Here is a 25,426-nt window from a genome sequence, read left to right as displayed (position 1 = left end):
TTTGTAGATTTTTTGCTGGGGAAAAAATCTAATGCAGAAAATACCAATTCGAGTTTTCATCAAAAGGGCTTTGTAATTTATTGACTTGACATCTATTATTTACCTTTACAATGTATTTCGGTATTTGACACCTGTGTGAGGATTACAAACAAACAAAAACAAAAAACAGAAAAACATTCGCTTCTGACTACATAGGACAAATGTTCCAGCTCAGTGTTAAATTTGAGTTTCCAATTAATTTCTTTGAAAAACTTGGAAGAAACACGGGTCCTTAGGGTCAGAGGAGAGGCCTTGATCCTGTGGAAGAGCATTCCGTCAGTGCTCTCACCCTCTAAAGCCCATCGAGAGGTCTGCTGTTTCTATTCGCAGGAAATACCTTCACATTCCAATCACGGGAAACATCCGTTACCCTCGTAAGTCTTCCATTTGTCCTAATTCTCCAAACAGCAGTTCCTCTCCCTCAACAAGAAATACGTTTTCCGAAGACAGACGGTGTCTTCTCAGATCCGCAGCCGCCTCCGGCATCGGGATGAGCTTTTCCAGGCCCCTCAATTGCTTCCCGTGGAAGCAGATTTCCGCCCTGGGCCGACCCCTCCTCGCCCGTTGCCGTGAGCTCCTCCAGATGCACGTTCGTCAGGAGGCCGTTTGTTCTAACCCTCGGGGAACCCTGCGGCCGCTGCGCCCGGTCACTCGGCCGCAGTTCCAGCCCTGCACCCGCCCCGGGCAGCGTGACAAGTGGCCATTGACAAGCGACGTGCCTCTCTGATGGTCAGCCTGTCTACGGACCTCCCCAAAATAGTAAATTGAAGTCTGGCCTGGGTGCTTTTGAGAGACAGGCTCCCTCTTCGTGATCACTGTGACCGCTACTAGCTTTTAGTAACACGGCTGACTTTTGTGTGAAATGTATTGTTCCTATGGACTTAAGTAGGGCACCGCTTCTGTGAGCTCAGGGAACACAGGCTGTATTTCTAAGCCTCTGTTTCTCTGTAGTTTCATAGTTGGGATTAAATTATATGAGGCCTGTCATGTGTTAAGGGTTCAGTTTTGTTAAAAGATAATTTTTAAAATAATATAATTGTATTTTCACACACATATAAAATGAATTTGTGTCAAATATTTTATCTAACTTATTAATTGAGGAAATTAATAAGATGTTATAAACTGTCCCAAAGAGAATGCAAAGAAGCAGCCATATATAAGCAGGATATAATGCTGAAATAAATTGCAAATGCATACAAAACTGGCTTATTGCAAAAGGCAGAGAGGAATTGGGAAAACATCCCTTCCCGAGTGTGTGGAATAGAATCGTTGCATTCCTGTGACTTATCTACAATGTACAGGGTTTAAAATTGCTCAAAACAGCGAGGGGATCTGTGACAGAGACAGTGTGGATTCGGGTGGACCTGCGGGTGAGCTCAGGCGACCCTGGGAGGTCGGCTAAGTCACTGCGCCTCCTCCGACCTCCCACAAGTGTTTTCTCAGCTCACTTCACCTTCTCCTGCGCTGGCCTCACTCTGCTCTTCTGTCATCACAACCCTTCGAGTCAAGTCATCTCATTAATGAGATGGCCAGTGGACGGGAGAATCGTTAACGAGCTCTTACACGTAGGTCAGTGTTAGATTTTCTCCTTCATAGCTGGTCTCCAAATACGCTCAGTACTTTGGAATGTAATATTTAAAATATGTCTTTATTGATTTCAGAGAGAGGAAGGGAGAGGGAGAGAGAGAGAAACATCAATGATGAGAGTCATTGATCGGCTGCCTCCTGCACCCCCCTGCTGGGGATCGAGCCCAGAACCCTGACCAGGAGTCGAACCCCATCGCCTGGATCCTAGGTCGATGCTCAGCCGCTGAGCCACGCCGGCCGGGCTGGAATGTAATTTTTGAGTCTAGACAGCCTTCAGTTCGTTGGGTGTAATCCATTGATTCCACTCCCCCATTCTTTTACTCACTTATTACTTCAGTAAGTATTTCTGGAGCGCCTCCTGTAAGCCCTGCGTCCTAAACATGGCAGTTCTCCCTTTGGGGGGATGGTTTTCAGGTCATGAGCCTGTAGAGGAAAACAAAGGAGGGGAGAGGGGAGAAAGTCTGGGGGAAGGCTGACGGCGCCCGGCAGCCAGGTAGGAGTGCGCCGCAGAAGCCGGCGGGAACCGGGGGCTGAAGGAGATGAGGCAGGTGGTCCGCAGGCCTGCACCTGGAGGAGGGGGCTGTGGACGGAGGCGGTGCCCCCGAGGAAGCGGGTACCCGGAGGGGCCGGGGAAGACCACAGAGGCCAGAGGCTGTGGGATCCGGGGCGAGCGATGAGGTGGGGTCAAGACAACCAAGGGCCGGTCGGGCGGGCGTTTGGCGTCTCAGGCCTTGGTTGGGTTTCACCGGGAGCAGGTAGTGCCAGGATGCCGCCTGTTTGAGGGGAGGTCTGACTACATTTCCCTGCGTCGCCCGAGAAGGGCGGTGACACGGGGCGGAGCCCCTGCTGATGAAAACGGTGAGCAGTCGGGCCCTGAGTGAGTTAGACTTGCGATGCTAGGGGGTCCACCAGAGATGACCCCCAAGTCCCCAGCAGGTGGTGGGGGGCATCTGCAGGGGCCAGAGAAAGCTGCTCGCCTGCCCGCCTCTGAATTTGCTCTTTCAGTTCATCCTGTGCCGCCTCTGAGGACAGGTCAGGGCCCTGGGCCCAGGGAATTTGTTTTCTCTCATAATCATGTTCTTTATGAAACTCAGCATTTACGCCTCTTTCTGACCCCACTGCCCGGGGAGCCCGAGGAGCCCGAGGAGCCCGATCGCACCCCAGTCCCTGTCAGGTCCTGGGTGGTGGCTCCTCTCCGCTGGGGCTAGTTTACAGGGTTCCTACGGGGTCTCGCCGGAGCCCTCAGAGCGCTCTGGGGCCACGCACACCGTCAGAAACAACGGGGAGGGCGCAGCTCCCGCGCCCTTAGAGAGCCTGGCAGTGCCCCTCAGGCTCTTCTCTCTGAGTCCCGCCGGGGACCCCACCCGCCTGAGGCCGAGCCCCGCCTCCTTGGAGTTCCTGGACTCACCTGGTTGTTTCAAGCAGCCCCCTCCTGTTGGCCAACACCCCGAAATCCCTTACACTGTTCTCATTTATAATTAGCGCAATTGATAATTGAATTACCCATGGGGCTAAATTCAATTCAATAACTATCGATTATCCTTTATGTGAGAAACACAGGACACGCTGCTGTGATTAGCATACAGCTGAAGCAATTAGCACCCGGCGAAGCCACGCTTCCTGGGCCCCGCTAGCACTGTGGTTGTAAAATGCGCAGAGGGGCTCGGGGTTCGGGAAGAAGCCTGCATTCAGCGTTAGAAAGCTGTGAACCGTGTTTTTATTTTCTTCAAATGTGGTCTTGAAGAGTCATTTGTGGCTGCACAGGTGGGTAAGAGAAATAGGGTTTAGCTGGGAAAGGGGAGCAAATGCCTCCCCGGAGGAGAGCCCCGCACAGTCAGAGGAGTAAGCCCCGCAGTCACCCAGACCTTGGAGCCTGAGGCTGGCATTTCAGCCCCATAGTCACCCAGACCTTGGAGCCTGAGGCTGGCATTTCAGCCCCGCAGTCACCCAGACCTTGGAGCCTGAGGCTGGCATTTCAGCCCGAGCCGCCCCAAGTAGGTCTTGCCAGGGGCCCTGAAGACCTCAGATCTTCTCTTGTTCCTTAATGGTGTTTAAATGCTTTTTTATAAGTTGGTAACACCTTTAAAAGACCTGTAACCCAACTGATAACCTAGGAGAGCCTCCGTTAGGTTCCCTTCTGGTCCTTTCACCCCACCCCACCGACCCCCTTCACCTGGGGCCCCTGCGGGGCCTCTATAGGAACAGCCGCCAGGTGCCCCAGGGTACAGAAGACTGGGGGGGGGGGGCGCTAGGCTGGGGAGCCCTGTTTGAATACTGGCGTCTTAGAAAGATCCTCGGGAGAGCACCTGAATACAGGGCTGGATTTCAGGAGCAGAGTCGGGGTGGAGGCCGAGGCCAGGGCTGGGACGGACCCGCATGGGGTGTGGAGTTAGAGCTCAGGGGCCGGCAGCTGAAACCCCGGGGCCCGGCCTGCTCAGCCCGCTCAGCCCTTATTTCAGGCGTGGAACCCGTATGGCCCTGACGGCGCCAGCGCCCAGTGGGCTACACCCCCGGCTTCCCGGGCTGCTGCTCCTGCTGTCTCCAGATTTTCTCCAGATTTTCCTGTGGCTCTTTTCCAAAGCACGTAAAAATGGCTTTATATAAGAAGGAGATTTCCAAAAATGTATAAAATGTTTACCAAGATATATCTACTTTACCACCTGACTCGAGATATAAAAAAATACGAGTTTGCCCAGATCGACCATGTCTTACTTTGCCCCTGGTTTGGTTAATATGGACAAGAAATGCAAAACCTTTCAGAAAACAGAAAAGAGCTGTCGGGAGCCGGCTGAGGAGGGTTTTAGATGAAGTTTCTCCGCAGGTTGGATGCGCTGGGCCCAGAAGGAAGGTGCGGCTGTGACGTGGGGCTCTGTCCCCGGGGGTCCCTGGAGACTCTCCTGGCTCACAGCCGGGACTGGGCAGCTGAGCAGCGGGGCTGCTGGGACGTCCAAGGGGCAGGCGGGCGGCGTCTGAGCAATGCCTGACAAGGATCAGGCGTCCGGTGATGGGCCAGTGAAATCTTCGCTGCGACCAGGCGTCCTTGCCATGAATTGGTTTAATTGACTCTGAATCGAAGCCGATTAGCTGAGCTAAGTCCCGGGAGCTTCGTGCAGACACAGGACATTGCTGAGGACTTTCAGCGTCGTTTACAGAACGACTTGTTAAAATTTCTTGTGTTTTCACTGAAGAATCTGGGGCGAGAACAAGTAGAAACCGGAAAAGAAATCAAAGTGAATCACTTTCTTCTTTTTATTTTCCTGCCAAGGGACAGACGTTCTGTTGCCTTTCGAGGCCACGGGAGGGATGGTTAGAAACCGCTCACAGCTGAACGCTCCCTGCCAGCCAAGGGGAGGTGGAAACCGTCCCGTGAAATTCCAGTTTCAATATTGTGAAAATACATCATCAACGTCCATTAGTGCGCAGAAGGCCTGGGGGCGGGGTCAACAGGGGAAGGAAGGGGCGTCTGTAATACTTTCAATAATTAAGATTAAAAATCAATGAAAAAAAAATAACCATAGGACATCTCATTGCTGGCTTCACCTTGAAATGTATTTCTGTTGTCTAAAATGTGTCCTTTGGGTTTACGTTTTCAATGGCAGGCTACTTTTCTACATATTTATTTTCATTTCTTTGTGTTAATGGTTTTTTCATCATAATCTAACATATGATGTTAACATATGATATAAGTTAATACATGTGTTAAATATGGTATAACTAATGGGATATATTTATTATACTCAATATAAAATTTTAAATGTTTATTGCATATCAAAGTATCGCATTGGAAAGGCAAATGGTAATACTAACACTAGAAAATATTCTATCATTTTTAATAAATATTTATTATCAAAATATGGTCTTAAATGTTTAATAGCTTATTTACCAATGCAGCTCTCTCCTCCTATGTACTTTAAAACCTCACACCTAATATTTTTAAGCCGCATGTGCCTGGACTGCCACCAGGGCAGTCACACACCAGGCCGGCCTCCTGGACCGATGGGGACTGTGCACCTGCCCGAATGAAGTCACCTGCTTGAGCTCCCTGCGAGGAGGAAGGACACTGAAAACTGGGGGGAAAAGTTCCAGCTTGTTCTTAGTTTGGAAAATGGCATATTTTACACATTTTTGTAAGATCACATAATAGTAAAGCAGAAGGACATTGTGTGGTAACAGCCTGTCCTTTTGTCCCGAAGTTTACGTTTCTATGATAATCTGGAAGTTTTCTCAATATTAACTTTCCAGGTAGGCATTTCCTGGAGGAAAAGTTGACAGAAAACATAGGTTTACATGGTTCCTGTCATTGGTTCTGAGATCCACTCTGGTGTCGAAGCAATAATTACACCAGACAAAGTTAAACAGAAAGCAGACTTTACTTCAGACGATTGCAGGAGAGGAGAGAGCCGAGCACAGGAGTCGTGAGCCGCTGGGGGACGGGACGCCTTCTGAGAAATGCCTCCTGGGCGAGCTCAGGGCTGCACGAACATCCCCGGGTACCCACACCGACCGGGCGGTGCAGCCTCCTGCTCGGGCCGCAGGCCTCTGCAGCCTGTTAAAATGACCAAAAGCCAGGGCATGGATATCCCAGACGCTGGCGAGGATGGGGGGCAGCGGGAATCCTCACTCATGGCTGGTGGGGACGCAAAACCGTACAGCCACTCTGGAGGGCAGTTTTTGGGTTTTTTAAATATGTTTTTATTGATTTCAGAGAGAGCAAGGGAGAGGGAGAGAGAGAGAAACATCAATGATGAGAGTCACTGATCGGCTGCCTCCTGCACGCCCCCTGCTGGGGATCGAGCCCCAAACCCGGGCCTGTGCCCTGACCGGGAATCGAACCCCGATCGCCTGGATCATAAGTTCACGCTCAACCGCTGAGCCACGCCGGCCGGGCTGGAGGGCAGCTTTGTGATTTCTTACACAATGAAGCACGTGCTCAGCATAAGACCCAGCAGTCACACGCCTTGGTATTTACTCAAAGGACCTGAAAAATCATATCCACACAGAAATCAGTGTAGCAGCTTGTGCGTAACGGCCAGACCGTGGAAACAACCAAGGTGCCCGTCAGCAGGCGATGGGTGAACAAACTGTGGCGTCTCAAACAATGGACTATTATTTGCTACTAAAAAATGAGGAAAGACTAAAAGAAATGAAATAAATGAGCCGTGAAGCTGTGAAAGAACACGGAGGAACCTGAAACGCGTGTGACTAAGTGACCGCGCCGACCCGAGAGGACCACACACTGTGAGTCCAGCTCGACCACTTTCTGGAAAAGGCGGAACCTGGGCACAGTGAGGAGATCAGGGTTTCCAGGGCAGCGGAAATACTCTCTCACTATAAAGATGGACACACATCCTTACATATTTACAGGCGCAGGACACCAGGCGTGAACCCCGACAGGCTGTGGGCTTTGGGGATCATGATGAGTCAGTGTCGGTTCCTCTGTTGTAGCAAACGGACCATGTGCAGGGGGACGTGGTAAAGGGGCAGGTGGTGTGTGTCTCCAGGTGGGGACAGTAGGTGCAAAAACTGCTCTTAAAAACACTTTGTTTTTAACACAGAAATGAATCTCACACTCAAAACACTAAGTCTCCGGAGCCAGTGTCGGCCGCAGGCCTGACCAGCACGGCGCCCGTGTCCCGCCTGTTCCTCTGCTCGGGAACTTGCTTCTGAGCTACTCGTGCCCCAGCTTCCCACAGTTACCATCTCACCATCTCTGCGCCCAGGTCATTAGGACCAACTTGGCTTCCACCGGCCCTGTGAGTTCTTCCCCGAGCTTCCCGACAGAAGAGTTCTTTATTTTTCTGTATTTTATTTGTTTTTTGCATCACCAGCTCTGTCTCCAGGGCCCTGCCTCCTGTCAGGTTCCGTGTCCCTGACGTGCGGACGCGTATTTTTCTGGTTATCTCGGCGCCGACCGGTCACACTCGGGCGTGGGCGCTCAGCGACGGTTCTAGCTGCCGCCCGCCCCAGGCCCTTCCGTCCCGGGCGACCACCAGGGGTGCGTGGTCATGATTTGGACGACAGTTGACTGAGGGGCACCGGGGTGGGAGACACATTGGACAGAAGGGGGAGGGGGCTCGGGGCTCGGCCTGCAGGCAGCTGATGCGATGGTCCCGGGACAGGAGCCTGAGGCTTCGCAGGGGAGATGCGAGGAGGCGTCGGGCACCGGGCGCGTGGACACGGCGGGGGGCAGAGCCGGGCGCCTGCTCTCTGCTGGGGTGGTGCCTGGGCTCTTACATATGTTACGGAGGCCGCGGTTTCTAAGTAAAGAAGCCGGGTGATGCTGAAACCATTCCCTGAGAGGGGACGTGGGAGGAGAGCTCCAGAGATGCACTGCGCAGAATGCAGTGCCGGCAGAGCACTGCCCACTCTTGCCACCATTTCTTCTCTCCCTCCCCCCTTCGAGCCCTCTCCTGTCCCTCTCCCTGTCCCTCCCTCTGTCCCTCCCTGTCCCTCCTCTCCTGTCCCTCCCTCTGTCCCTCCCTGTCCCTCCTCTCCTGTCCCTCCCTCTGTCCCTTCCTGTCCCTGTCCCCCCTCTCCTGTCCCTCCCTCTCCTATTCCTCCTCTCCTGTCCCTCCCTGTCCCTGTCCCCCCTCTCCTGTCCCTCCCTGTCCCTGTCCCTCCCTCTCCCCGTCCCTCCCTCTCTTGTCCCTCCCTCTCCCTGTCCCTGTCCTCCCCCCATCCTATCCCCTGTCCCTCCCTCCCCTCCCCCTGCCCCTCCCTCTCCCTGTCCCTCCCTCTCTTGTCCCTCCCAGTCCCTGTCCCTCCCTCTCCCTGTCCCTCCCTCTCTTGTCCCTCCCTATCCCTGTCCCTCCCTCTCCCTCCCTCTCTTGTCCCTCCCTATCCCTGTCCCTCCCTCTCCCTCCCTCTCTTGTCCCTCCCTGTCCCTGTCCCTCCCTCTCCCTCCCTCTCCCTCCCTCTCTTGTCCCTCCCTATCCCTCTCCCTCCCTCTCCCTGTCCCTCCCTCTCCCTGTCCCTCCCTGTCTTGTCCCTCCCTATCCCTGTCCCTCCCTCTGTCCCTCCCTCTCCCTGTCCCTGTCCTCCCCCCATCCTATCCCTGTCCCTCCCTCCCCTCCCCCTGTCCCTGTCCCTCCCTCTCCCTGTCCCTCCCCCCACCCATCCCCTGTCCCTCCCCCCCCTCCCCCTCCCCCTGTCCCTCCCTCTCCCTGTCCCTGCCCTGTCCCTGTCCCTGTCCCTCCCCCCACCCATCCCCTGTCCCTCCCCCCCCTCCCAGGCCTCTCCTTTGGACCATCCCCAGGATTTGCGCAGTCGGCTCAGAGACGGAGTCCGGCTGCTGCGATGTCTGTGGGTTGCAGGTATTGGGAGAATGCTGGACAGCTCGGCGAGGTGGGGTTCCCCAGTTGTTCCCCAGTCCCCCCGACTTAGAGACAAAGCCTAGGGAGCGATCCCGAGAGTGACTCAGCGCATGTCACTCCCTGAGGACGGTTTCAGTGCCTGGTTCTACATAGAAATGGAAACGGTGGTGAACCCACACCCGCCTATTCTAAATGCCCCACGGCACCCCGATCTCCTAACCGGTGGAAACATCCCGCCAGGAAGGGGGCGGGGCCCAGAGCCAGCAGACGCGCCCACGACCTTTTCCAGTGTTTCCCGGCGAAACGTGTCAGGATTTTCTTCCAATAATCACAAGCCCAGCTGGAAACTGCACATTTTCCCTGTAATAATTCTGAGGCGATGGAAATAGAACTAGATCATCAGAGAACACACTTTTCCGCAGGGTCTGAATAGACCTCATTAGCTGGTGGCTTTTTTTTGGTAAGTGACTTATAGGGCATCCGACCTGTTCAGGAAAAGGGGCAGAGCCCTCGCTGCAGCCTTAGTGGGGCCACAGGGAAACTGAGTCCACGGAGACGGGACGTTGGTGGAAACCGGTTCACAGCCGAGGGCCCAGGGGAGGAAAGGGGGCCGGTGATCCATCGGTGAGTTTGGAAGTTAGAGATGGGACAGGCACCCCTGAGTGTTTACTGAGAAAATGAGAAGACGGAGGCATTTCCCTTCCCGCTGCCCTGATGTCCGGCGCACACGTCTCTGGGTCCCCTGTGAGGGACACTCTCCATAGGCTCCTGGGCGGGCCGGCGGCCCGTCGTGGGCGAGGGAACTCGGAGCGGAATTGGGATGGAACGAGCTCCACGGGTTTCCGCAAAGCCGCAGATTCTCTCTCACCGTCGAGGGCGGTCCCAGGAGGGCGGTCAGTGTCCGCGGGAGGCGGCGGCCAGTGGCCAGGGGCCCCAGACGGGCCGGTCCCCTACCAGCTGCCGCACCGATCGGGTGACGGGTCCCAGGACCTCGAATCGCAAAATGCGTGGAAGGGAAAACATCGGCGACCTCGAGGAAAAGCCTGCGTGCTGAGAACGTTAGGAGAATTATGCGTGAGTCTGAAATTAAAAAATAAATAAATAAGGTTCCTGTGGTCTGGACGATTTAGTGACAGAAAACAATCCCAAAGCGGAGATTTTCTTCAGTCGGTGTCACGGAAAGCGGGAACGGATCCCCGCGGCCCAACGTGCTGGTCTGGCGCGTGCAAGCTCAGGAGTGTTTTTACCGAGACGTCTCCTAGGCTGGTCAGATGCCCGCAGCCCGGCTGCAGAACACGCTGATAAACGTTATATTAAGTGGGATCTCTGCCTCTTTCATCTTAAAAAAGAGTGAACAAAATTGTAAAGACCGACCTTAGAGTTACATTCGCATCTCATCCTAAGATGCCGCGATGGCCCCGCCTGAGAGGACGGAGGGGACTGTGGGGGAAACTGAGGACGGGGGGGCATTTTGAAAAATTTATCATGTGCCTTGCGAAAGATTTCCAAAGTCCTTTGGTGCGACGTCGTTTGTCCTCCAGACAATGCTGTAAGTTTGAGCGTTGTCTCGATTTCCACTTTATCGCTCACGTGCCGGCTTATCCACGGTTTTACCTTCACCCCCCACCCTCCGACGCGCTGTGACCCCTCAGGCGTGTGCCCATCTCCTTTCTCAACTCCTAAAACCCGTGCGCAACTTCAAGAGGATCCCCGAACCTTCATTTGGAGGTTTCATTCCTATTCCGCTGACTGTGGGCAGTTTCTCAAACAGGCCGTCACAGGAGCATGCGGGAAGCATCCCCCCGCGACAAGCCCGTCTCCGGGGAACAGGCTTCCTGAGGGGGAAGCTGATGGGAAAGCATTTTCTGGGCCAGGGCTCGGGGTCTGTGGCTCGGTTTCTTACCTGCAGGGAGGCTGATTGGGGCAGAGCCTGTCCCGGCCTCAGGTGCGGGATGCTGTTCACCGTCTCTGAACAATACTCTGCTCTCCCCTCGAGGTCCAAACCACGGGTCACCTACTTCAGGGTCCCTCCCCCGGTCGTTCGAGAAGTTGAAAGGTTTTCTTTTTTCTCGTAACGTCAGTGGCGCTCTGGATTCTCACCGTTGTAGTAACTGTCCAGGCCGCCTCCCCCTGGGTGGCCTCCGTCCCGGCTCACCCGCGAGCCCCTGACGATCCGGGGCCAGAATCCTCCTTATCGGGGTCGGGCACGTTTTCCCTTGTCCGCAAAAATCAGGAACTGATATGAAATCAATGATCGGTTACATGTTCATCTTAAATAGTCTCTTCATTGAACATGTAAAGTAAGAGCATCTTTTCCCAGAGAAACGACACGGGTCTAACTACGATCCGCAAAGATCCAGGAGACTGTCGATAGGAGGAGGCCTGGGCCGCGGGGCGGAGCGGATGCTGGACGCCCGCCTTTACTCCGCACCCGTGAGTGTCCTGATTCTGGAGGACTGTGCTGCTGTTGTCAGAGGGAGAGGAACCCAAGCCCTCTGAGAGGCGCAGGCGTGGGGGTGGCCCCGGCTCCGCTGTGACCGGCCCCCTCGCCCGGGGTCTCCGACGGCTCCTTGCCGTGGCTCAGAGCCGTGCTCCAGACGTGTTTGCCGAACGGTGGCAGATGAAAGAGGGAGAAGGTAGAGAATTCAGCCACGCGGCTCAGAGCTGAAGCTCCTGGAGGTTTATGAGAAAATGTTTTCCCGGGGCCGCCTCCGAGAAAGGCCCACGGAGACCACGTCAGGCCAACTCGCTTTGGTTTCTGTGCCTTCGATGGGGAATGATTTTGCGACCGAGTCGGTCTGTACAGTTGGTAGATTACGTCAGAGGCTGAAAATAAGACTCACAACGAGATTTCCCACACGGGAAACCGGCGGTGCAGCGGCTCGGGGGCCTCTCCGGGGCTCCGCTCAGCCTCCTGACCCTGCTCCGCTGCTCAGCCGGGTTGAGCGCGACCCCCGGCCGGCGACACGCTCAGAATCCGCGGGTGAGAGAGACCGCAGCCGGGGTCTGAATGAAGCGCTGCATTTCTGTAATGGGCCTCAAATGTTTTAATTAGTACCTTAATGACTCTTGTAAATAGTTTATTTTAGAGTAAATTATGGCTTGTGTGAGGGACAGAATTAAATATGTAGATAACAAAGCCCTTTAAGGACATTGTCGAGAGCCTTGCGCAGAAACTGCTCGCATAAACGGCACACAGATTGAAATAGCTTCTACCAGCATTTCCACAGTTAGGTTAAAACAGTTTTCCCTCGCGCTAAGCTCCTCTACTCCCGCAAAGCACCCTGTGAATATTCAATGCCAAGACGTTTGTTATCATCGATTTCATTTTAGGGAAATAATCTTAACGACAGCTTGTGTTCCTAATAGTCACACGGTCCGAAAATGTGTTTGAGAAAGTATTGTACAGATTAGAATTTAAATTAGATACATACATTTCAATGAATATTTCAAATACCTAGTTTTTAAAAATAATACATTCGCCCAGCCGGGTGTGGCTCAGCGGTTGAGCGTCGACCTGGGATCCAGGCAATCAGGGTTCGATTCCCGGTCAGGGCACATGCCCGGGTTGTGGGCTCGATCAATGACTCTCTCATCATTGATGTTTCTATCTCTCTCTCCCTCTCCTTTCCTCTCTCTGAAATCAATAAAGATATATTTAATAAATAAATAAATAAATAAATAAAAATAATGCATTCCCATGATAAAACTTTTCAAAAGGGGAAAGAAATCAATACAGGGGAATCTTTCTTCCCGCTGTGCCTGGCTCCTACGTCGCCCCTGCAGAGCCAGGGCCTGGCTAGGGAGCTCCCCTGGCACCGTCCAGAGTTTCACGTGCCGACGGGTGTCGGCCGGGGCAGGCAGGGCCTGCGCCCGGCACACATGTAACTGGCACTCCTAGGGGGAGGGGCTCCTTTCCAGGACCCTCATCCAGACTGCGCTTCGGACTCTTGAACTCTGACATCTTATTTTTACATTAAAATTCCTTAACTCCTGTGAAGGGGAAAACGTGTGGGAGCGCCCAGGATGCCGAGCGTCGGGGATGCGCGTTGATCCCTTTATGGAAGCGCCCAGGCGCCTGCTGGCGCTCACCGCTACCTTGGCTCACCCCTCTGCGGTTTTCTCCTATGATCTTATTATACGGCCTTATTATCTTTAAAGGATGATATTCGCTGAGTTCTTTTCATCTCTGTGGCTTGGATTTACAGCTCTGGTCTGAGCCGGTATTTACAGCCGTGGGCTTCTCAGTCGGTAACATAAAGCTGATTTGCACCCCCTTTGCTTGACAATAGGGACTTAGAATTAAATCTGCAGCCTCCTTTAGTAGGCGTCTGTCTGCGCTGTAACTGTTCTAGCTCCTTACAGACACCGTCTGTGCTTTACCTTGAAATAGATAAATGCATAAATACTTATTTTTCACAATGAAAAATATAGAGAAAAAAGATATGTTATTTTACGTACTTGTATATATATACACAAATACTTCAAGTATATACTTGAAATGTGTGCACGTGTATACATGTGCATATATGTACACACCTGTCTCCGCTCGGCTCAGGCAGACCCGGCAGGCACTTCAGGTTTGGGTCCCGGGCACCAAACAGAGCGTCGCAATAAAGGGAGTCGGAATCCTGGGGCTGGCGGAGGGTCTCACCTTCAGTTTGTAAAAAACACAACATGTGGGGAGCTCAATAAACTGGTGCAGTGAAATGAGGCCTGCCTGTCTTCCAAGGTGCAAAAACAGAAGCATTTTAAAGGGTGTTAGAAAGAAATTAGATGGAAGTAAACCACTGAATTATTAAAGATTTTAGGTAATAAATGTATGTGAATTCATTCAGTCATCCATAAAGTTAGACTAATATTTTTATAATTTGGGAAAAACAATATACATGTTAATCTCTGTTAAAGTGGGCATCGGTAAAAGGTTATTTTCGATTTTTAATTTGCCTAAGAAAAGTTATATAATTCAAACAACTATAAGAATGTGATTTAACAAAGTCATTAGGAAACTCTGAGCAAAGCAGAGAACAGGCCCCACCAATGGTGAACTGATTGCCTGGCTGGTTAATTAGCGGGACTCATGGACGCAGGTCAGGAGAGGGGCGCCGAGCAGGCCCGCAGCCAGTGCCACCGCAGACCGTCCTCAGGAACCTCGCGCTGAGATGAAAGTGCCTCGCGTTCCCCGGCTGGTGGCGTGTCCGGGGCTGTGGTCATTCCTGTTTGGAAACCTCCAGGCCTGTGTGGCTACCACACATCCGTAAACTCTACGGGGACAAGTCCTTGCTGTTTTCATGCTTTTAAGAGGACGCCGTGTGGATTCAGATAATGCATCTCGAATTTAATTTCAGAAGCCAGATCTTGGGCGGTAAGCAGGACTTTTCATCCATAAAACGCCCGGGGAAGGAGGGCAGCTTATCTGAATGGTTTCACTCACCGCCGAGTGTTTGCAGGTAATTGAAGGTCATCTCAAGGGGGAGTTAAGGCCAGAAGGTGCGCCAAGCGGCTGGGCCCGGAGCTCAGGGTGAGCCCGGCCTCCTCGATGGGATGATGCGGGTATAAAGTGAGGGCGGAGCGAGGACACACCGTGTCCCCACAGGGCTCCCGAGCTCCTTTACGCTGAGACGGGAAGCGCAGCGCGAGGAGCGGGGATTGGTTGTCACCTGCGGCTTCCTGGGCGGGTGCCCTGAGCTGGGCCCCGGGCCTCCTGCTGTGCCTGGCGCCGGGATGGGTCGGCTCCGAGTCCCCACAGCGGGAACTGTGCTTGCAGCCCAGCAGTGGGCTCCCTCCGGCAGTCGGGGGCGGCGCAGGACCCGACGCTAAACCCGGGGGCGTGTAGGCAAACAGCGGGTCTGGGACCTGAGGGGAGCCCGTCTGAAAGTAAGCCTGCTAAGCCAAACTATTCCGGGACGTCCGTGAACATCTACGTGAACGTCTGTGCAACACGCATTTCATAAACGCGCAGCATCTAAGTGACGAGCCCAGACGCAGGGCCGTCCTCAGTGCCGCACCGAGCGGTGGAAAACCCGGAGCGGCCGACATGTGCACACCATTCCCATCTGTACTGAGTCCTAGTGTCTGTTTTTAAATAATAACATATCACTAATTTAGAAAACCTCATTTTTCCTTCAAATTTCCAGCACCAACTATGGGTCAGTTACCTTCACACACCAACGAAATATTGCATAGAGCACCGTCTAGATTCCTCCCGGAAGCGACGAATGTGTGAAAAGCTGAATGTTTGGAATAGAATAGAGCATTCTCATTATCAAGACGTGAAAGGGCTACGGGAAATCTCATAACATTTGGAAAGTATAACCAAAGATATTCATGTAAGAGAAACATGATCCTTTCTGAGGGAAAATATCCCTCTGCCGCTCCTGCAGAACTTGCGATAAGAAAATTAAGTATTCATTTCATCCTTCAGCTGTGCTTTCACCTCCAAGGTTTCCAATTCTTGCTTTTAAGAGCTCTGCCCAAGGACATGCGTGTCAGTCCTCATGGGTGAGTACAAAGCATGACATTTCTGGAGTGTGCCTGTCCTTGAAAGCCACCCGATCACGTATACATTGTTATTAAACGAATCAGAAACATTTCTAGCTTGTTAATAGGAAAGATACATTGTTGCCTATGTGTGTGTCTCCAGGCACCCCCTAGGACAGGGATCTCTTTATTTCTGAAATCAGTATGAAAACCGTTTCAAAGGGCAGTAAATCTTTACGTGTCCCTTCCATGTTACCACTTACGGGGCAGATAGCGAGCTGCTTAGAATTGCTTTTAATTCCTAATTAGCCCTACGGTAAGATGCCTTGACTTTGAGTTGTCTCATGACACGGCGCCTTGGTTTTCCCTGTGGGACGCCGAAGCCCCTCCTGGTTCTGTCGTGTGTCACTGGGAAGGGCCTGGGGTGCGGGGAAATGGGGGTCTTTCCTGAGGATTTCGTAAATGCAGAATTTCTACAAAGTCTCGTGCCTCTAGATTTTCCGGTCCACTAATAATTACAACTTAGAATTGTTAGGTACTCAGCGTTGGGCTGCGATAAAGGAGTAAAACCCGATGCCCGGATCTCTTTTCTTCTAAAACCAAACCAGACCCTCGTAGCCGCTGTAAGAGCTCGGGAAAGGGCGGAGCAGGCTTGTCACACCCAACTGGGGACTAATGGAAACAAGACTTTTAGCTTTAGTTTCCTAATGGCAGGGACAACGAAGACTTCACGTGTAGCAGCTTCTTCAAATATCTTTGCTGCCAGGCCATACCAAAGAGGCCAAAAAATTCAAAACAACATTATTTTAAAGAAAGCGTCAGGTAATTCACTCAGTCTTTGCTGGAGAGAGAGGTCACATGGAGCAGTGACCCCCGAAGTGTAAAACTCAACCCATTTTTAGCGACAGAATTACAGACGGGGTTGAATGTGTGTGTCCGCATCTGTGTGCAGGTGCCCAGAACCGTGTGCACACTTTGAATGATTATAGAGCCCGTGTTTATTAACATGCAGTCCATTTTCAACATTTAGAAGAATCTACAGGAATGAATAATATTTTTGCCAACACCTGTTTTCACACTGATGACCGTTCTGGCCCGGACCCTGCTGATGACGCAACGCCGTGGAGTCGCCAGCGTCAAGGACCATTCCGCTCGGTGTCTGCGCCCTCAGTGCGTCCACTGTTGCCGGTTTTGTTCCGTAAACTTTATCTCTGTGTGTCCATAAAAACAGCCCGGGGGCCCTTTAGGACACGTTTTCTTTGTTCAAGGCTTAGTCTGGCTTCACCCACTATTTCAAACAGTTAAACCTAAAGAGGAGTGAAAGTTAAGTGAGTTGAAGTGTGTGGGCATGTTTTGGGGGTCGCCCTATACATATGTATGAACATGCGCACACTTACACCCACGCGTGTAGTCTGTGCCGAGTGATGAAAATCTATAATCAAATTGATATTTTGAGTAGGCCTCCATCTTTTATGTTGCTCGTTAGAAATAGTTGTATGTTGAATAGTAGAGAAGCGATAAGTGGAATAGGCGCTGTTTCCAAAGGCCGAGAGCGAAGGTGTGAAATGACAGGCAGCCAGGCGGCGGGGGGTGAGCACCTGTGCGGATCACCCCGTCTGCTTCCTCCAGCATCGTCCTAAGCATTTCCCGAGCTTCACTCTAGACGGTAAGTTTCTTGAATGCGTGAAATGGATTAGTCATGAATATACGTTCAGTAGATGTCCAGCAAGTGCTCTGAATGAAGGGAAAACTGGTCGATCCTGGTTACGCAACATTGTCCTTGGGACCAAACATGGTAAAAATTCAGGCTCAAATAAGGCGACTAGAGAAACAGTGCATCTTACAGCAGTAACAACTACAAAATAAATAGCTTCTGAAAAACGGTAAGCCCCGTATACTTGCTTTATTTTTAAATTTATCTTTATGGTTTGAAGTATTACCTCTGTTCCATGCGTCCACGTCTCTGGACGTATGTGGTTCATCCATTCATATTTCTTTCCGTGGCCTGGACCCTATTCCAGGTACTAGCGACGGGACGGTTGCTTGAACATACCTAGAGCGGGGGTCTAAACATCCAGGGCCGGGGCCGCCGGGCGGGCTCCGTTTGTCAGCCGCGGTGAGCCCACGCAGCCGGGCGGTGGCTGCCTGAGGCCCTGAGGAAGTTAATTTAATCGGTGAAACGTGGGCTAATTTAAGGTCACCGCCGACTCTAAGGGTACGATCCTCACGTCACCTGTAATGCCAGGCCAGGCCTTTTTGTAGGCGACGTTGTAGGACACCCACGGGAGCGTAAGGCCTGCAGGGCAATGTCATTAACTATCACCTACGAACGGGAGTTTGGCAACATTTGGCTTTTCAGAGATTTTCTTTAAAGCCATTAGTTCACTGGAATAAAATTTAATTTAGTGATTTTTTTTTTTTAATTTACTTAAAATATATACTTGACATTTTGACCAAACCGTAGTTAGGAAGATAGTCGACATTTAGTCACAGACACGGTCGGTTGTGCGGCCTGTGGCGGGGGACCGGGCGGGGAGCCTCGTGTCTAATGGGACCCTGACCCCCGCCCACCGGGGGCGAAGCCGCACTCGGCCTGCTGTCGGCTCGGCCGCTCTGAGTGTCTGGTGGTTCCTCCTGCACCCCCAGCACCCCGACTGCTGCCCTGGTGGCCGTGGGGGGAGTGCCTGGGGCGAGAGCACAGGGCGGAGGCCCGGAGGTGTTTCCCAGGGCAGCCTGCCCCGGGATTTCTTGGGCAAGCTTGTTCGATCCCGACCCCGGAGATTGTGCGTCTGCCCAGTGACCGTCCCTGGACGTGGGCGTCGCTCCCAGGAGCCGGCTCGGCTTCCCCCCGACAGCCCCCCACTCCCACAGGCCCCAGGCCCGCCCGGCTCGCTGGTGAGAAGGGGCCCCCCCTGCGGAAAACACGGTAAATGAGGTTCTGTGGGACAGCAGGGAACAGGGAGAGGGGACCGTCTGCAGGGAGCGACTGGCTGGTTTTCACCGAGGGTGAGCTGGGCCTCAGGTCAGGGCCCCCCTTTGCCCTTGGTGTCCTTCCTCCCACCAACGACTCAGGTGACGTCCTAACGGTGTGAATGGGATAAAATCGGGGTGTTTTCTGCAGTGAGGACCGTGGCAGGGATGTTAGGTGCCCAGACTCAACCCGGGGGTGGAGCCGACGCCCCCCCCCCAGCTCAGCCGGCTGCTGTGCGACCACATGGAAAGGCCAGCTTAGAATTTTGGGCAAAATTACGGCAGAAGATCCATGGTGAACAGATGCATGTGTCCTCGTGGCTCGATTTTCTCCCGGTCGCCTCGGAGTGGTCCCCGTACATGACCCAACCCCCTGAAATTCTGTCTGAGTCACGGTGTGCGAAGCAGTAAGTCAGGTGTTCGCAAGACGGGGGACGGTGGAGAGAAACAGGAGCATTTTTCTTTCTTGTTTTCATTTACACCCCACTTTGCCGACGCCTCCGAGGTTGTAGCTGGAGGCAGAGAGGCCGACGAGACATATGGGACATGGGCGGCCACAAGGTCGGGTCCCGAAGGGGGACGGACGTGTGGGATCTGAAAGGAGGCTGCTCTGTGGGGTCACACGTCCCTCGGGAAACGCCAGAAACCTGTCCCTAAATTTCATTTCAACGAAGACACAGCCTCGCACAGCCCCGTGACGTGTCGGGTACTGAAAACAAACCAGCTGTTCATAGGAATAGATCTTCCTCAAAGGAAGTTAGATGACAGTAAACTGTGCCCCCAGGGTCCTCGTGGGAAGAACGTAAGTGACGTAATAAAGGCCCCGTGAGCCGCGGATCTGCAGGGAGGCCGAGGGGCGAGTGTCCCAGGCCTTTCACGGGACCTCCCCTCCTTGTGAGTTGGAGTAATGACGAAAGACCTGAACCACACGTTTGCTCTCCGAGGTTCTCCGGGACCTTCGAGACCCGCTCACCGTCTCCACCTGGCCCCAACCCACCGACAGGGCCCACGGCCCTGCTGATGCCGGGCCACGGGCCTTAAATGCAGAGGGGCCCGGGGGGGGGGGGGGGGCGTCTGTAGTACTTTCAACAATAAAGATAAATTTAAAAAAACAACTAATGCACCCGTAAGTGTAACAAAAAAATTTAAAATAAATACAGCGTCGTACATTTCTCTGTTTAGTCACTGACTGGTTTCTTTCGTCAGCATTTATAATCCTCAGGGTATAGTTTTGTCCATGTTCTGTTGCAGCGAAGCCTTTGGTTTTATTTCTGACAGTGACTATGAATGGCATCGCGCTGTTCGTTTTGGTGTTCATGAGTTCAGTGCCTCTATGTAGAACTACGATTGGCTTTGAAGGAAATGTAAGAATTGTAAGCTGATTTTACAATATGAGATGTTTCTCCCTACACCAATACGTTACCATCAAGGCTTCTTAAGTCGTGGCTCAGAACAGTTACAAAAATAATTTTAAATACTTACATATAAAGGGTTTTTGTGTGCGCATTGTGTTTCCCACGCAAGGGCGTATCCCACGTGTCAGCTCTGGGGGTCGTCTCACAGCTCCGTTGACATAATTGTGTAGATAGTTGTGTCACCTGCAAGCGGGCGATTGTGTTTCATGCTCTCCGGCCCCTCTGTGCTCGTCTGCATTTCTCAGCTGGCCGGACCTTCCAGCAGCACCGGGAGGGAAAGCGGCCAGGCGGCCCTGGGCCGCGTCCCCGCCGGGGGGGGGGGGGGGGCGCTCGGTTCGCCCCCACGCGTGACGTCAGCCGTGGGGTTCGTGTAGATCCTGTCGGGTTGGGGGGCCCCCACGCGTGTTTCACCGAGAGGTCTTTTCGTGGTCGGCTGTGCCCCCTGACAAATGCTCTTTCCTTCCGTGCTGTTTCTCTGCGTTCAGTCTTTATCGATTTCCGCGTTTATCTTTTCTTTCTTGCCTTCTGTTTGCTTTAGGTTGACTTTATTCTTATTTTCTAAGTTCTCGAGATGGGAGCTTGGGTTATGAATATGAAATTGTCCTACCTTCTAGTGTATTTTTAGTGCCATTACTTTTTCTCGCTGCCCTGCTTAGCTGATTCCGAATCCGTAGCTCCTGCGCTGTGAACTTTATTTAGTCCAGTGTATTTTTCCGTGTCCCTTGCGACTGCCTTTGACGCATGGGTGGTTTTGAAGTGCGTGGTTTAGTGATTGGCGATTGTCCTTTCATTTTTCTCTTCTTATTAGTTTCTATTTTGATTCTGCAACCTACCGAGACTGTAATTAGGTTCAGCACCGCGGCTTGCGCCGCGAGCGGGAATTTCTCCCGGGGGGACGAGCGTTCGGGCTGACTTCCCCTGGCATCGGAGGCTTGTGCTCAGGCTAAATTAAACCACACATCTGTACACAAACTGCTTAATTAGCAGACTTTAGGTAAAATACCAATGGGTAAAGAGCCTCTTTGACCTTTCAAGCACTGCTAGTAGAGTTTTATGAATATCGCCGCACGCGTCCACTCACCCAGAGACCTGACTTCACCACATTGGCGTCTGTAAAGACATCCAAACCCAGTGAAGTGTGAAAAACATCTTAAAATTCAAAAGATCGGTCCTGAAATCCAGAGAGTAACATCAATGTATCTGACCTCTGCTCAAGGTCACGACTGATTATTGGTTATTACGCTGCGACTGGCATGTTTTCTTTTCAAGGGTCACTTGGGTTCATGTCAGGGAGCTTTTAAGAATAAGCTCGTTACCGGTGAGATGAGACAACCCACCTCCTAATAATTTAGGGGCAGACGGTAAACTCAAAAGCAGGCGCAGTAGCATCTGGTTTCACGTAGCAGGGATGAGGCGACTTCACTTCGTTTGTTTTCTCTTTGGGGCAGCGATCATCTGGCTCCTTCAAGAGGAATATTCTCAAAAACCGTCGACGCGCATAAACTCTGGCGATCGGTCGGAGCCGCTTAATTACCTAGCAGAGCGCCTTGTGTGCAGATCGTGACATTGTCCAGTCTTTGATCTCAAGTAAATATGCCGCCGTGAGAAGAGGGACCGAAGGTGGTCCTCACACTAACGTGCGCGGCCCATTCCTGCTTTTTAACTGTGTTCCTCTGTTTCTCTGAAACCCAGGCTCTCGGGGTTCCAGCTGCCCTCGTCCGTCGTGAGCTCGGGGTCCATCCTCACGCTGTGGTTCACCACCGACTTCGCCGTGAGCGCCCAGGGCTTCAGGGCCCTGTACGAAGGTAGGACCTCGCCGGGCCCGCGCCCGCCCGCCGCGCACCGGCTCCCCTCGCTGCCCTGGGCCAGGGTGTGGGTGTGACCGCAAACCCCAGGGGACCCAAGGGGGTCAGCGTTCGGATTTGTGCGATGCATTGGAGATTGAAGAGCGCTATTTGCTCTCATTGCCAAACTTTTGCGCACAACACGTCTGTTTATAATTTTCCTTTATCGGTGGAGAGAAGTTTGGGGAATTTTGAACGCTAATTGACAGCACGCCTTTTCCCTGGAGAAATATTCTTAGCACAGATGAGTCCTCTTAAAATGTCGTTGGATGATAATACTGGCAGTGCTTGAGTCAGGGGAGTTCTTTTAAATGGATTTTTGTTTTCAAAGGTGGAACTGCTCCTTGAGGAAATTATTTTGATTTTACCGTTTGGTCTTCGCCGGGCCTCCGGGTTGCGCTGCGTTTGTTTTCGTATTTTCAGATTTGCGTAAATGCCGCAGTGGGTCTGTTGTTTCACAGAGACGTCTTAAAATTTATCTTATGTGTAACACGAAGGCTATTATTTTCAACATATGTAAACTCCCGTGATGGATGAAAGACCTGGGCGGGGTTTAGGCCAGTCCCTGTCGGCAGCACCCACCTGTGACGCAGGATGTCCCCGGCCCAGTCCCGTCTCCGGGCCCGGCAGGGCTCCCTCGCTGTGGGAGGTAAAGTCTGCGTGTGCTTCCTGCAGCTGCATTCGGCTGCTGTGCAGTCGCCAGACCGTGTGAGGCAGGCTCTCCTCTCTGTGCCTGCTTAAACAAATCAGTTTTGTGGGGTTTTTTTAAGTTTTATATGGAATGATCCTTAGGAAGGGCAAATATTCTGATTTCAGTGTCTTCCTGGCCACGGTGTTTTTGTAAAAACCGGCACCCGTGGCCTGAAAGGATGAATCATCTTTAGGTTCATCATTGACTGTCAGGGAATAATTTAATGTTTGGAGAGTAACAGGCTAATTTAACCTTAATAGGTACTATTCCCTTTCCAGTTGCCTTGTATCTGCCACTTCCCATGTACCCTAACTTCACACACTTGGAAAAACAACTGTTTCTAAGGCCGCGTGTCCTGGTCGCCTGGGAAACCTGCCTTGTCCCCCCATCGCACGTGCCCTTTGCTGAGAAGGGTGACAGAGCTCCCGCCCTCGGGAAACCTCGGGATCTCCTCCCCTTCCCGGCGGAGTTGGCACTAGAATATCCTGTTTGCCCGTTTTCCTAAGGTGAACGTAGACACACTGCTGGTGAGTGATGGACACAGGAGCGATTCCGTGGAATCTTTCTGAGCTGTCGCTGTTGGGTCGTTGCTTGTCATGATGGGACAGCACAGAACTATTGGGGAGACTGTCTCTGTCAGAAAAATATTTATGTTTCTTAAAAAAATATTAGAGAAATGACTTGAAACGTGAACAGGACCGTAAGTTAAAGATGTTGTTTTTTTAAGACTTGATATTTGAAATGCTTTTATTTTGAAATTTATATTTAAATAGTGATGTTAGAATATAGTCTCTTTACAAGTAAATGCAAGCCTTTGTTTTGAAAGAAAAAACCTAATTAAAAGGGCTTTGTCAGCAGAACCAAAATTGTATAGAGAATTTAATATCAGTATTTTTAAGTTATTTCTCAATAGCTTAAAGGTCTCCTGAGAAAATGAATGTGTCCTATCTGGAGAAAAACCATAATTATAGTCTAAACAGAAGATTAAAGACTAGAGAATGTATCCAGAAGAGAGTGAAGCTTTCCCTGTAAGCAGCAGCTGACTGATAATAATATCAGTTCCCACCATGAGTTTAGAGACAACTGTGACACACCCAGGCAGTGTCACTATAACAAGTGAGATATTCTTACAGGGTGTATAAAATATGCAACTATCCCTAACTAAATATAATATAAAGCAGAACCAATGATAATTGTCAGAAAAATATCTAAAATTATTTTGAAACCAACGCATTGAGCCATTTTGATGACTCAGGTTTCCTTCTTTCCCATTAGGTTTTATTTGGATGGGACTGTCCATCAGGTAATTAAAAGAAGCCAAATAACACAATAAAATGTTGACTTCTTATCCAAGACATCTGAAGGAAATTTAATTTATATAGAAAATACTAAATCAGCATTTTAAAAAATAGTTTACTCCGTCATCTAGAATTTTTTTCTTCCAATTAAAATGAGAATTTATTTAATATTATCAGATTGATATTTAATTTTTATTTAAATTTATTTGTTTGAATTGGAGAAAATCTTTCAACCTTAAAATCTGTCTAAACACTATAATCTTGGTAATAAACAGTCTGGAGACTGAACTTTTTAGATTTCTGGCAGTACTTTGGAGTAGTTAATATTTACATGAATTATTATTCATACTTGAAATATTAATCTACTAATGAGTAGGGAAACAATAAATTAAAATATTCTAATTCCTGTGTTCAGACATTGAATTTAACCCTGAAAATCAAATGTGTATATTTATTAATTTCACACTAACTTACTAAATATGAAGCCCTTCAGGGTCATAGCTAGTAAGTGTATAGATTGCTGATGAAATCAACATATTTTTACCCATAAATACAGAATAATGAAATTGAAGTTACTGTCTTAATTAGGGTGTTTTGTAGTAGTTTCATCAATACACATTATTCTTTATGGTAAACCAAAGAATTTATATAATTTTCTTTGATAAATTTATAACAGAAAATATTGGGATTGCACATAGTTTCCAATAAGATGGAATACTATCGAAATTCCTGTATTTGTCCAATAATAAGATGCTATGTATATAAGCAGCATCTATTTCTGTATTTCTATTTGTTGACCTTCCTTCCTCAAGATCTCAATTACTAAAAATATATATATTTATTTTTTCTTATTAAGTTTATGATATTAAAAAAAACATGTAGGTCAGAAAATTGGCCTGACGTCTCGACACACGAGAAGTTACAGTGAACACGCATGACAGGCACGGTTATCGTTAGACTTGAGGACAAAGAGGACAGATCAGTGTGGTGACCTGTGTGCGTCTAGAGATTGTGCCCCAAAGAACCTGCCCCCTGCTCCCTTCAGTGGTTCATGTTTTAAAAGAGGGTTGATCAGCTTCCTAATCAATCTTCTTATTAGTGACACAGCGAACCGAGTGTTACAGACACCAGCGAATATGTGACGAAATCCCTCCAACTTCAAACGTGGGTCACGTTGATTCTGAAGTCTGATTTATTTTTAAATATTTCTTTTCTTAACTCACGTCTTTAATTTTGTCTTGAATTTCATTTCAAATGTTTCACAGTCTATTTGGTAATTTTTTATACATTGACCTTTCATAATTTAAGGTCATGTGTTGGTTATATGTTGCAGGAACGATTTACCATAATTTAGGTTCACGTTTTAGATACTTTTTCAGGTGAAATGAGTTTGCTTTGACGATTGGATTTTTATAGTCTTTGGTGTGAAATAGGATTTTTATGTATAATACAACTTCGCTTTGGATAGGAGACACCTGCTCTGTGCGTCAAACAGTGCGTCATGTGTGTTCGGCAGAGTCGGTGTTTCCCTGAACAGAACGCTCCTCGTGGCCGTGGGGCAGCTCGGTTTCTCTGATTAGTCGGCAAAGGCCTCGCCCGGGGAATGGCAGGTTTTATGAAGAAACTGGAGTGAAAACCACATGCGCGTTTTGACTTAGAGATTCACTTTGTCAGGAATCTTTCGGCACGACAGAAGGATGGCAAAATTAGATTCTTGTTTAAGACAAAGCTAAGAAACAAAGGGATCTAGTCTCCTTAGAATTTCTTTTGAAATGCTGACTGACATGGT

General features: G+C 50.5%; 1 protein-coding gene across 1 annotated transcript in view; it reads left to right on the top strand.

Annotated features, from left to right (window-relative positions):
* CSMD1 (CUB and Sushi multiple domains 1) overlaps positions 1–25,426 on the top strand; it is a 1,001,626-nt gene that overhangs the window by 329,172 nt on the left and 647,028 nt on the right. The window contains exon 3 of the mRNA XM_081129106.1: positions 21,497–21,609. Coding sequence (XP_080985232.1) covers positions 21,497–21,609 — 113 coding nt within the window. The remainder of the gene's footprint in view (positions 1–21,496; positions 21,610–25,426) is intronic.

This window comes from Miniopterus schreibersii, assembly GCF_964146895.1.
Source record: "Miniopterus schreibersii genome assembly, chromosome: 2".
NCBI lineage: Eukaryota > Metazoa > Chordata > Mammalia > Chiroptera > Miniopteridae > Miniopterus > Miniopterus schreibersii.
This window is presented reverse-complemented; position numbering and strand designations above follow the sequence as displayed.